Source organism: Desmodus rotundus, chromosome 8 (assembly GCF_022682495.2).
Source record: "Desmodus rotundus isolate HL8 chromosome 8, HLdesRot8A.1, whole genome shotgun sequence".
NCBI lineage: Eukaryota > Metazoa > Chordata > Mammalia > Chiroptera > Phyllostomidae > Desmodus > Desmodus rotundus.
The window spans coordinates 18760423-18774657 of NC_071394.1; the positions used below are offsets into that span (position 1 = coordinate 18760423).

Below are 14235 nucleotides of genomic sequence, written 5' to 3' on the forward strand. Positions count from 1 at the left end.
ATCATAATATCTAATACTATAACCCTCAAGAACCAGTTTCACCTCATTGGAGGTAATAACTACCACATTGAAATGCATGCCTGAAAGGCAAAACAGTGGTAACATGCAGTGCTGGTATACCTTTAGTTTAAGTATTGTACAATTTTTGGAACATAATCTGGCAATACATGAATATTTTAGCCCAGAAATCCCATATTTTGAAAACCATCTTAATGAAATACAAGCACCAAAAAATGTGTTTATATGTAAAATCTGCTTATTTCAACATTACTTTTAGTGGCAAAAAGCTTGAGTTTATTAATATGGAAATGATACAGCAAGTTGTATTAATGTCACTGTATGAAATATTGCATAGTGCTCCAAAGGAACACTCTGTATCCACTGACTTGAAGAGGTGTCCAGAATGTATGGGTGAAAGAAAAGCTGTATTTACCTGGCAGGGGAGACACTGTGATCACAAAGGTGGTCTTCCCATCACAAGGCTTATCCATCGCACTCCAGACGTGCTGACCCCTGCCCTTTCCCCAAACACGGGGAACTAGACTGTATAATTTGTGCTAGTGAGGGACTGTGTTCATGCTCTCCCTGAAAGAGAGAGAGAGAGAGAGAGAGAGAGAGAGAGAGAGAGAGAGAGAGAGAGAGAGAAAGAGAGAAAGAAAGAAAGAAAGAAAGAAAGAAAGAAAGAAAGAAAGAAAGAAAGAAAGAAAGAAAGGGAGAGAGAGAGAGAGAGAGAGAGAGAGGGAGGGAGGGAGGGAGGGAGGGAGGGAGGGAGGGAGGAAACAAGGCAAGTGAGAGTGCAATGAGGCGAATGATGGAGTAATGCTTGGGAGCTTATCAGTTTTGTTGTATACTTTTGACTTGTCAAATTAGTTTCTAGAAGCAATTAGTACTCTTGTACTAATTGTAGCTTGATATTTTAAAAATGTAAAAAGTGAGGTAAGTTAAAGGACATAGAACTTGCAAAATAAGCAAGTGCATTTTATATTATTTATGTTACTAGAAAAGCAGGTGTTTGGTCCCCTTGAGGGAGTTGCATTCAAAAAACAACCAACCACCTAGGAAACTAATTTCTCTGTAGATCTTCTCAATTTTAAGTTGCCTGCCATAAAAAGTCATTGCTATTATAATAAGAGCAAAATTACATAACATGAGTTTGAATATTACTTAGATTCTACTGAGCTTGGAGTTATAAAATTATACCCATGTGAATTTTAACTCTTAACCTGGTATTTGTAGGAATTTACATACATGTATAATTTTCCTTTGGAAACATGCAGTAAACTGATTTAAGAAGAGTATAACAATGTTCTCTTTAACACATATATTTAAATATATCATTTGAGTTGGTTATTATTGGCACATTTACATTGTAATTATACATATATTTTGCAGATTTATGATGGAAAAGATAAAACGACTCATCTATTAGGTGCTTTTACTGGTGCATCTATGAGAGGACTGACACTTAGTAGTACTTCAAATCAGCTCTGGCTAGAATTTAATTCTGATTCTGAAGGGACAGATGAAGGCTTTCAACTTGTCTATACCAGTAAGTATTTTGGAAGAATAAAGTTATCAAACACTAATTCTGAGTATTTGTTAAATAATGAAAGTACATGAGGTGAAGTGAAATCTGACATTGGATAATCGATTTGCAGTATGGAACTCCCTTATAAATATATAATTTTATTTGACCCTAACAATTCCATAAATTACAGGTATCCTCACTGTTGCTATTTTACATTTGAAACAAGTAAAGTTCAGAAGCTAAGTAATCTGTGACTTTGAGCTTATTTATTTATTTTCTAAATGGCACTATTCTCCTCATCGAATATTTAAGAAATATACAATTAAACTTTTTGGTAGATAGACATTCAATATTTCAGCTACCAGCCTAATTGCAAAACATGCACATTACACGTGTAATAGTCGTAGTTGGACAGGCATTGATGACAAACGATGGTTTTAGGTGATTTTACAGTAAAGAATAGCTAAGTTTCGATTTTGTTTTGTTTTGTTGTTGAACTGCTTTATTAAAAATAACTTCATACAATCCTCTTCTATGATATTGAAGTCAACTATTCTAACAGTTAACAGGTAGCATTTCAAAGACTGAGAACCAGGTGGCTTACTTCAATTGTTCTGTGCATTTATTTTAGCAACATCAAAATTCAAGAAACAGACTAATAATATCCATGCCCAATAAAATATATTAAAATAATATATTTATTGAGTTTCTACACTAAGACACTACTTAAAAGTAAAGCACGTGTAAAATTGAAGTGCTTACATGTGTTTAATAAATTTGCCATCTACCAGATCAAGTCAGCTTTTAAAAGTTTATATTATTTATGTAACATAGCAAAATAAATTAAGTAGTGATATCCAGGAATCTTTAGTATTAGAATATTTGGGAAAAAATCTAATGACCCTTATAAATTTTCTAAAGAAGTCAGATGAATGGAAACTATCACAGAAACTGTGAAATTGAAAAGGTTACAGCATTTAAGGTATTCACATGGGATCCTAAAGGGAATCTGAATCAAATGATCATTTCTGAAAATAGTCTTTCTTAATGTTGTGAGGAGTAGTAGATAAGAGAGTATAATGATTTATTGTATAAAAATATCCTTGTGCGTAACACTGAAAGATTACTCTTGCTCCCTGATTATCTGAAGGCTTTTTCTACTTGTTCTTTAATTGTTACATCATTAACATTAAGAAAACATAAATTAATAAAATGAATGTTGAATGCCTGTTTTTAATTCTTGAGAACTGTTGTATAATGTGATTTCTTATGAAGCCCTTCCAAAGACAAATGAAATCCAAGCAATTTGTGTTATGAATATTACTGGGTGATAGACTAAACTAATGGAATCGAGGATTATTGTTCAAATATAATTAATGTGATCTCTTTAGAAAGGAAAATATTTTAAAACCTACTTTCCTCTTCTTTCTCTGTTTTCAAACAGGGCTGCTGACATTTTTCAAGTCAAGGCTCGGTGTTTACATAATAGTCTTTCTTTGTTCTGCATCATTTTGCATTTATCCATGTCTAAAATGTTAATGGGTTTCATAGAGGAAATCTAGACTTTCTTTTCTATTTAAACTCTGTAACTTGAGATTATTCATGCAAAGATACTGAGCATTGTAGGACATACATGGATTGTTCTTTAATTGAATTTATTGGGGTGACATACTTGGATTTTCTTTAATTAAATTTATTGGGGTACATACATGGATTTTTTAATTGTATGGGGTGCTTGGGGTGCTCTGGAATGAGGAAAATCATTGACTTTCTTGACCTTGGCATGAGCCATTGGGTGTCAAAAAAGACAAAGGAACCTTAAAAAGCAAATATTTGAAGTCACCCTTCTTTCTGAATGACTCCAGCTGGTCATTATAGAATGCATGTCTTTATGAAGATGGGAAGCTAAAGGTTTTCAGAAGAGAGTATAAAGCAATTATTTTTTAAAAGCACAGATGTACCTCTATAAATGTGTGTTTATATCTACAACTAATATAATAGTTATCACCCTGTGTGGTGGCTATATTTTTTCAAACATATTATGCATAGTTTTTTGGTTTTTTCCCTTCATAATGTTTTTAGTTAGTGTTAGTTCAATTGCATCTTTTTACATATTCTTAATAAGTTAACATGTGATCTTAATACTGAGTTTGTAAAATACCTTTGTGATACAGAAGATTCTACTAGGCCACATATGTCCAAGTATTCATAAAATTCTTAGAAGCAATAATGAAATTCCTCACATGAGAGAATTTGCTAAGGTGTTCCCTTATAGGAAAAAATGAAAAAGACCATGTATTTGTGTTTGGATTCCTGTGTCCAGTCATTCCTAAGTCCAACTCCACCCCTGCCATTAAGAGAATTTGAGACAGGAGAGAGAACATTAGGGTAAAGCAGGTCAGGTATGGATCCATGAATTAGGTAGTACTAAAGGTAGGGTTGGTAGGTCACAGAAAGAAATGGGAAGTACTCAGGCAAAGAAAATAGAATGAAGAAAGGCACAGAGATTACATTCCAGGCATGTAATACAAATCAGGTTAATCCCGTTTCCATAGATTCTCATAGTTTAGTCTTAGCATGAAGAAGCATTTCCTGACCACCCTTGTCTGAGGACACTTTCTATCTTAATACCATCTGTTTTGTTGACTTAATAACACTTGCTGCTTGTGGTTACTTTCAGTTTCAGGTAGACAGAATCTCACTTGACTGAGATAAAAATGAAGAAATGTTTTAGAACAGGCCATTAAGCTTTATCTTAATTCAATTGGTCCATTGGTCTCATTGGTCCATTTGTTAATTATGAATAGCAAAGCAGACTGGTGGAAATGCTGGCTGAGAGGCTGCTTTTGGCTTCAAGTAATGAAAAACCTAACCATGGCTTAAACAACAATGGTTTAGCTATATTTTTAATATGAGACAAAGGACAACAAAGAAGGTACATAGGTTTGGATTCAACTGTTCAGTCTAGTCAGTAAGGGTCCTGCCCCTGTCTTGCTGCTGTGGCATCCCTAGTGTTCCCTGTCTGCCCTCATGCTTGTTGTGACAAGGTCACAGGCGGATACATTCCGGGCAGGAAGAAAGAGGGAACAGGCTGTGCCAACCACAAGTGTCCGTTTTATTAGGGATGACAATCATCTGTCAGACATTCTCTAATCTCTCTTTGTCTGCAACTGGGAGTGTAGCTCTGCCTAAATTTGCCAGCATGGCACACCAGAAAATTGAATCTTTGGCCAACTAAATGGTTTACTACTAGACCATCATGATACACTGCCTGGTACGATTCTATTGTACCTGGGGACAAAACCAGGGTTTTGCTATGGAGAAAGAAGGGAAGAAGAGATCTTGAAAAGACAACTTAGAGTGTCTACTATTGGGTACAGCTATAACAGACATTCCAAAAAAGTATGTTCAAAGACATTGTATTAACATTTGCTTCCATGGTCAGTGGTGTCATGGAAGCCCAGAAAATCTTGGGTGTTTAGAAAAGAAAAGCATTTGGTTTACCCATTATTAATATTAGCTTTACTATAGAATAAGAAGACAGTAAACTTCTCTCACTTTCCTCCAACAATAAATAAATTATATACATACCCAGTATAAAAAACACTGCAGGGGAGAAAATGTCCTATTCCTTTATGTTGTAAAGCAAGTTAAATTTCTGCCGTCTTTATCCCTAGAATTGTCAGGAATAATCTTACTTAGTCTTTTGTGGAGATATTCTCTTTCCCTCTAATAGGTTTCTCAGTCAATCCTAGTTTGATTATATAGTTGAAGTACAGACAGACACGCTGCTTGAATGTAAAGTCTCTGCTGCACTTGGTCAGACCTTGACTGCACCAGGCAGTGGATCCCACCGCTCGCCTTCCCTCCGGCCTCTCGGAAGTAATTACTTCCTCGAGTCAGATCACTCTTCCATTCTCCTCAAAATAATGGCAGCAATTACTCTTGCCCTTGAGAAATCTGAAACTCACCCCAAATAAAGATCTAGATGAAGCATATTTTCAGGTGCTTTGTATAACACAAATTAGTGGTTAATTTCCCTCTGAGCGATGAAGATGTAGCAATCTTTCCTAGAGGGTGTAAAGGAGTAAAGTAAGAAAAATTACTGTTCCTTTTTCTAAAGCTGGAAGAACAGATCAGACATTAAGGTCTGAATAGAGTATCTTGCTAAAACATCACTGTGCTCTGGATAACTCTCTACGTAATTGAACTTGGGAAATCCTGTTAAGATACTCTGACCAGACTCCCTTAGCCTCTCAATGCACATTTCAAGAAGGCATTCTAAGCCTAGTTTCCTTGACTGTAGTTCTCTCTTTAAAGGCTACGTGGTAAAAATGTCATTTTTATTTGGTGACTTCTCTTATCTTCCCTTTCCCTCCTCAACTAGAACTAACTTATTTATTGTTGAAATTATTTATTAATTTGGTCACAGTTTAAATTTTGTCTTCCCCCACTGAAATGTATTATGGTCCAGGGATAAAGAAAACAGTGAACAAGACAAAGCGTGTGCCCATGTGGAGCCAACTTTTTATGGGGAGGAGACAAAAAATAAAGATGTGAAGAAAGATAAGAGAACTGCATTTAGAATTAGTTTATATCTGGACAACGGGACGGATACAGTGAAGGCGATGGGGCTACTGTAACTAGTTAGCTCAGGGACTCCATCTCAGATGAAATCACCTGGATTCATGCTCGGGTTATAAAAAGGGGCAACACATTCAGATCTGAGGGTAGAGGGCTCTAGGCAGATACTAGCTGCAGAGGCCTGAGCGAGGTCTGAGACTGAGTTGTTTCCCTGGAGCTGGATGAGAAAGAAGAATGGGAAAAAGTGGAAGCTAGGCAGGAGAGGTGGGCTAAAGTGGGGGGCTTGGGTTTTATTTAAAAGGCACACAGAGATTTTTAACATTACCATATTAAATATAATCGTTTAAAATAATAGCTCGCATTTATCTGCCACCTACTAGATACAAGATGTAGACCTGTGAGTGAGGTCCTGTTACGCCCCAGGAGAAGAACAAAGCCCAAGGTCACATAGCTAATAAATGCAGATACGGAAACCGAAAGGAGGGGTTGTACTTCCAGAATCCACGCTCTTAATTACTACACTCTGTTACTCCCAGCCTGTTGGAGATATTTTAATTTTAAAATTCCATGATTGGATACTTTTTACTATCCAAAGATAATAAATGTTAGTGCATTTCTTCCCAAAGAAACTTTTGTCATTTTATGCCTGAGAGCCTGAATGCTTTCCTTTTGGTAAGTGGTCTGTAGGGTAATGACTTACTCCTAGTCTCTTTCATGGTGTTTGTCAAGTTTTTAAACTCTGTTTCTTCACTGTAGATTCTCTTAGTGCTTTATTTGTAGTTATTTCACTTTCTTTCAGTAGAAAGGAACTGGGTATTTTAAGCTAACTATTGCAGAGTTAAATCGTTTCCTTTTGATGGATCATAGTCTTCTCTAAAGCTGAACTGGTAAATGTCCAGAATGGCCATTAGGCAGGACCTCTGGGTTCAGATGTCCCCTTGTTATTACTTCTGTACATTTAATTCACTCACTAAAAAGCCTAACTGAGACACGTGTTACTGCAAAGTGAAAAGTTCAGATATATTTGGACTCTCTTAGACTTCCAGGTTTTGTTTGTTTGTTTGTTTGTTAGCTTGAAACAATTAATTAAGCCACACAGAACAGGGCAATTTTAAATTTTATATTCAAAGTAAAGATGGGCATTAGCTAATGTGTGATGCCTTTTCTCATGTGCTACCCTTATAAATAGGTAAGAAGGTAATTGCTGAGGGAAGGGGGGTAAAGGGGACTAAAAGATAATGTAAAAGAATACAATAAAGATTAAATTTAAAAATAAACCCTTTATTTTAACTACCAGTATCTTATTAGCAATGTTAACCATGAAAATTAATCAAATGACCAATTAACTCTAACTTTAGTCTTAATATATAATGTATTTAATGCAAAGGCAAGTAAAAAAATAATTAAATTACAAGGGAGCAACAGAATTACACTATGTATTCCTAAATATCCTATAAACAAATATAGCCACTTAAAACAAATATTTTTGGCATTCCCTTTATTCTTTAAATCTTGAATTAACCAAATAATAAAGGAAATATCAATTAATGATACATTATGTAGCAAAAGGTATTCTAACTATAATATTAAAGAAATATTTCTTGATTATCTGTTTACATGGACACTACTGGATATAATTTCTTCTTACTTGAATCACAAGAGTCAATACCATTTTCACAGCCTGCACATCCCAAAAGCTTTTGTAAATTTTGAACTTAAATTCCACATTCCTACACATTTACTGTTTACATAAAATTTAATTTCTGGCAGCTGAAGACATATAGGAGTATCAAAACTTTCAAATGTTCAGGAAAAAAAAATGTCACCTGAAATAGCTATGTTGGAGAAAGATTTCTAAAACAAAATATACCAGCAGAAATCCGTCCACAGCCAGGAGCCTTCCTGCCCTTCTCAGAGAAGCACGTCCTTCAGGGCAGAGGTCAAAACCTGACAGCTGTGTTTCCCGTATTCTTGCCAGTGAGGATCTCTGCTTAGAATCTGCCCCGTAAAGGCAGCCCTGTGAGACTGAAAGGTGGGAGGGTGGCGAGGCCCTCGTTTTCCTCCAGCACCTTCCGGCAGCAGCGTGTAGCTGGCAGGTGGGCCTGCGTGGCAGCAGCTTCCCGGAACTGCATTTCCTGGAAGCCAGCAGTGGTCTTCTGCCCTTCTCTCCCTCCACATGTCATATTTGCCCTCTAATTTTTTATATTGAATCTCAGCCACTCAGAATATTTAGGAGCCCCCGTGTTCCTAAGCAAGCCCCAGTCATTAAATATATTTTATAATTTCTCTATAACAAACATACCACAAAAAAGTAAGAAGATAAGGCATTTTAGGAGGTATTTTATATATGTGTGTGTGTTTATGTTTTAATATATATGATGTTTATATCTATATATCCATATCTATATATCTCATATCTCTATATATATGTTATTTCATATATGTGAAAAACATACACTATGTAGAAAAAAATCCTACAAGTGAATAAGAAAAAAATTTCTGAGAGAAAACAGGGGTAAAAGAAAATTTCACAGTGGAAGATACTCCCGTGTCCAATATACAAAATAAATAAATGCTTAATAGAAATTAAGAAATTAAGAGTAAACCCCAATAATATGCTATTGCACATTCACAAAATTGGTAAACATTAAAGCTATACAATACCAAGTGTTGACGACAATCAGAATAGCTTGAAACTCTTTTACCTTTGGTACGTGTACATTGCTAGAGCCACTTTGGCATGTACACATGATAGAGTCACTTTGGTATATATACATTGGTAGAGTCACTTAGAAGAGTACTTTGGCAACACCAGTAAAATATTATTAATATATGTATCTAGACTGCACCACTTATCATTTGGCCAAATACCAAATAGCTGATGGTTAAAAAGAAAATTTCAGAAAAAGCTGAATATCAGCATTCCTGAGTGATGTACATACACAAAGCAGCACATTTTTCTCAGAACTTTATACATAGGATTTAGAGTGTCAGCAGATTAAAAAACAATTCTTTACCTTACATCTTCTTCCTCCAGCCTAGAATGCATATCAGCAATTTCCACAGTCTTTTGTTTGTTTGTTTATATTCTTCTACAAACTGAAAATTGGAGGATTGTCTTCTGAAAGCCTTCTTTTAAAGTTTTGTAGTTTCAAAATTTGATATGCTTGATATAGTTTGATTAGTGAAAATAGTATGTATTGGTATTTTATTCACTTGATTAGTGAGAAAAAGGAATGTGTAGTTATTCTTCAACAGTTTCTATTTATACTCCCATTACATTCTTCATTAGGTCTGAATCAAAAAGAATCATCATAGCTATTGCATGTGTCATGGATTATTTCCTGCTTGTGAATTTTAAAATAGCAAAGTTGACATCCTGCTTTATATACATCCTAATATAAACATAAAAAATTCTAAAATAAGTCTTTTTTTTCTTTTAAGATTAATTAATGGCCTAAATGAAATTTAATACCTAAATATTAAATATAATTCTTAAAGATTACTCTGTTACATATTATTAATTAAATCCACCAAAGGGTTCTATAGAGATTATTTATGACAGAATAATCTAATTCTCATTTTTCTCCTTAGAATAGGTAAAGGTCATCAAAGGGTACCAACTTCCAGTTGTAAAATAAGTTCTAGGAATGTAATGTACAGCATGGAAATTACAGTTCATTGTGTTGTACTGTAAATTTGAAAGTTGCTAAGAGAGTAGATAATAAAAGTTCTCATCACCAGAAAAGTAATTGTAACTATATTTGGTGATGGATATTAACTGGACTTATTGTAGACATCATTTCACAATACTGTATACACAAATGTTGAATCAATATGTTGTATAGCTGAAACTAGTATGTTATATGCTAATTTGAAAAAAAAACAACTTGTAGCCCTGAATGGTGTGGCTCAGTGGATAGAGTGCCTGCAAGCCAAAAGGTCGCCGGTTCTATTCCTAATCAGGACACATGCCTCAGATGCAGGCCAGGTCCCTAGTAGGGGTGCACGAGAGGCAACCACACATTGATGTTTCTTTCCTGAAAGTTTGGGTCAAAAATGTGGGTGCTCATTACACATGGCAAACAAAATGTGGTAATTCAGAACATTCTTTAGCTCTTAGTAGGGAAAGACCAGAAAGGGACTGAGGAGGGCCACAAATGGAACTTAACTTGCTTTGCAATATTTGTTCTTTTATTAATAATATTGATGTGGATATTAATCAATTACTGTATTAATCTGAAAATGAATCTGAATTAAAATTAATATTAACCTGAAGCTACTATGACTCTAGAATGTCATAGAGTGAGATGGTAGTTACATTATCCTTTCTACCCCTTTGTAGGTTTCAAATTAAAACTTAAAACCAAATTAGAAACCCTTAAAAAATACAGTACACGTAGCAGGAAAGGCATTAGATCTCAGTTTAAGTTATTCAGCAAGTTAAAAAGATTCAGGTCATGGGGACTTTTCAGTTACTTTTGTGCTCTGGAAATTTTCATTTCATCAGACTATCAAATTTCACAAGAAACGGGGGATATTTATAGCATATGTGATTTTTCATACAAGTCTTTATTTAATTGTAAGTTTTAAGTATTTGAGCTTTTCAATGAAAAGACTGGCAGCTGAATGTTTCCATAAGATAAGACAGTTCTGAATATTTATGAATAAGCAACAATAATTCCACCAAATTGGACTAAGTTATGTTGTGCTTTGTACTTTATGGACTATTGTCCATGTGCATTTTTATCTACAATGCAAAGTATTATAAATTCTCTTAATTTACAAAGAATGTCTCCATTTTACTTCATCACCAGCAATTGCAGACCACATTCTCTGAACATTCACAGGATATTCAAATGAAGGAAGGATGCATTTGGTAATAACCCTTGAAAAGAAAACTTGATTTCCATTTTTGTTTTGATTGATGATATGTGGTGAAACTCAAAAGTGGCTGCATCTTGAATGAACGGAATATTGTGTCTGGTAGAAGGAATGCGATCTTGCAATTTTTCAGCAGGGACCCTTTAAGACTAGTATCAGATATGCAGATCCATGCAAAGTAATGTGTCCTAAAATTTTAAAGTTACAACTTCTGCTCTTTCTACTTCTGTGTTTGAAAGCCTGACTTTCTTGATCATGTATCCTTCATGTGGTTTTTTTTCACTGTTTCATAAATTTCAGTTCCTCATCAGCATTATTTTAGTTTCTTTTCTAGTTGACTCCTAGGGATAATTGCCTGTAAGAATCCAAACGTACTCATTAACATTCTTGAACATCTATGTGCCAGGATTTGTGCTGGGTGGGCATTGTGGGAAAGAAAAAAAAATCATCTAGTTTTAGGGAAACAAACAGAAGAAGCAAATGATTGTAAATGAATTAAAATGTACAGAGTGATTCTATGGATTAACAGAGGAGGGAATGATTAAGACCCTCTAAAAGAGATTAGGAAGAGATCCTTTTTTTTTTTTCCCTCCAAGAGCTAATGTATCCCTCACCACACAGAAGACTTAGTACAAACTCATTACTTTCAGCTTACAAATTTTGGTGATTTTACTTATGTTTTGATAGTCTAAAAATGATGTAAATTAGTTACTTGACATCAGTGAACTAATTCACAGTTTTTTTCCTTTCTAGTTCAAGTTTAGACTAATTTGGTCAAGGATCTGTGCCTATAAAAGTGATGCAAATCTCTTCTTGATTATCTTATGATTTAAGACACAAAGCTTTTCCTTGTCTCCAGCATTATGTGTCTTAAAATCACAGATTTCCCTCATGAATGATGCCATATAGAATATTCTTTTTTTATTGGTGTTGGAATGCAGTTGTTTTCATTTTTCTGCCACCACTTTCCCCCACTTCACCCACTCCCACCCTCCACATTTCCCCCCTTTGGCTTTGTCCATGGTTCCTTTATACATGTTCCTTGACAACCTTTTCCCTTCTTTCCCCCATTATCTCCCTCCCTCCTCCCCTCTGGTTACTGTCAGTTTGTTCTTTATTTCAATGTCTCTGGTTATGTTTTGCCTGCGTGTTTGTTTTGTTATTAGGTTCCACTTATAGGTGAGATCATATGGTGTTTGTCTTTCACCACCTGCCTTATTTCACTTAGCACAATACTCTCCAGTTCCATCCAATCTGTTGTGAAGGTAGTAATTCCTTCTTTCTTTCTGCTGTGTGGTATTCCATCATGTAAATGTACCACAGTTTTTTGATCCACTCATTTACTGATGGGTACCTAGGTTGCTTCCAACATTTGACTATTGTAAATTATGCTGCTATAAACATTGGGCTGCATAGGTTCTTTTGATTTGGTGTTTCAGGGTTCTTAGGGCATCATCCCAGCAGTGGAATTGAAGAACAGAGTAGGAGGAATCACCATACCTGACATCAAACTATATCACAAGGCCACGGTAATCAAAACAGTCTGGTACTGGCATAAGAACAGACACATAGATCAATGGAACAGAAAGAGAGCCCTGAAACAAACCCAAGTCTCTATGATCAATTAATATTTGACAAAGGGGACAGAAGTTTAAAATGGAGTAAAAACAGCCTCTTTAAAAAATGGTATTGGGAGATCTGGACAGCTACATTCACAAACATGAAATTCGACCACCAATTTACACCATACACAAAAGTAAATGCAAGATAGATAAAAGACTTAAATGTAGATCATGATAACATAAAAGTCCTAGAGGAGAACATAGGCAGGAAAATCTCATATATTCCAAACAGCAATATTTTCACAGATATGTCCTCTAGAGCAAGGGACATAAAGGAAAGAATAAACAGATAGGACTTCATCAAAATAAAAGTTTCTGCACAGCTTAAGAAAACATCAGCAAAGTGAAAAGGGAACCAACTGCATGGGATAATACATTTGCCAATGATATCTCAGACAAGGGTTTTATCTCCCAAATATACAAAGAACTCACATGACTCCACTCCAGGAAGACAAACAATCAATTAAAAAATAGGCAAAGGACCTGAACAGACACTTCTCCAAGGAGGACATACAGAGGACCCAGAGACATATGAAAGGATGCTCAGCATCACTAGCCATCAGAGAGAGGCAAATTAAAACCACAGTGAGATACCACTTCACACCTGTCAGAATGGCCATCATAAACAAATCAACAAACAACAAGTGCTGGCAAAGTTGGGGAGAAAAGGGAAACTGTACACTGTTGGTGGGAATGTAGACTGGTGCAGCCACTGTGGAAAACAGTATGGAATTTCCTCAAGAAACTAAAAATGGAGCTGCCTATAGAATATTCTTTGTCATCCTTTAGTCTCGGAAGTCATAAGTGGTATAATTTTCCACCTAACTATTAATATTTTTTGTAAAACATTAAATCTACAACTCCATAGCTGGAGAGCCTAGGTTTTGATGACTAGTGTCATATTTGGTTTAAGTTAATCCTTTTCTAGTTCTCAGAATCTTAACTGTTCATTATGCTCTGATTGTTAGGTTTCCAATATCCATCTTCATTAATTTTATTCTGAATGTACACACAAGGTCTTCTGGATCTAGAGAAATCAAACTATTATTATTAAGGTGATGTAACAATAGTAATAATAAGCCTGCCAGCCCCCTTTGACCCAGCCCTTAACCCTGTATAACAAGAGGAAAATCAGAGAGAAAACCCCACACAGGTGGAGAGGGACAAGGAGTGAAGAAAACAGGCTTCCTCTGCTTCAAGTGTAGCTGTTGCCCTGTCCTTTCTGGAAAGGGGAGGGAAAATCATTGTTCTTTTGGGATGAGACAGGAAGGACCCTAGGTTTTTATTCTAACCTTTGGAATTTAAATACATCTCTCCAAAGGGCAGATTAGCCTCCTGTGTCTCCAGTCTTTGGAATCTGGAAATGCCTATAAGGTCCTGGGGCCTCATTTTCCCTTGAAATGTAACCAAACTCCTCCAAGTTTGGTAAATCTCTATGGAATTCTCTTAACGCTGTTCCAGTTGCAAAATAACTTGTCATAGGTTGCTCTGGCCCCAGGTCCCCAAGTTTCCAGTAAAATTAATGCAAAAAGCCCCCACTCTGCAGAAACACAACATTATTACACCCCATAATGACAACATTTAGGAAGAAAAATATGTGGGTTTTTTTTCCTGTGA

At 35.5% G+C, this 14235-nt stretch overlaps 1 protein-coding gene and 1 non-coding gene across 3 annotated transcripts in view; both read left to right on the plus strand.

Moving 5' to 3' along the window:
* CSMD3 (CUB and Sushi multiple domains 3) overlaps positions 1–14235 on the plus strand; it is an 885055-nt gene that overhangs the window by 598308 nt on the left and 272512 nt on the right. For both annotated transcript variants that reach the window (XM_024572155.3, XM_045181698.2), the window contains one exon: positions 1393–1549. In XM_024572155.3, the coding sequence (XP_024427923.2) occupies positions 1393–1549 (157 nt within the window). The remainder of the gene's footprint in view (positions 1–1392; positions 1550–14235) is intronic.
* Positions 426–589, plus strand: LOC112315781 (U1 spliceosomal RNA). The gene has a single exon (XR_002975929.2). It is a non-coding gene; the product is annotated as a U1 spliceosomal RNA (small nuclear RNA).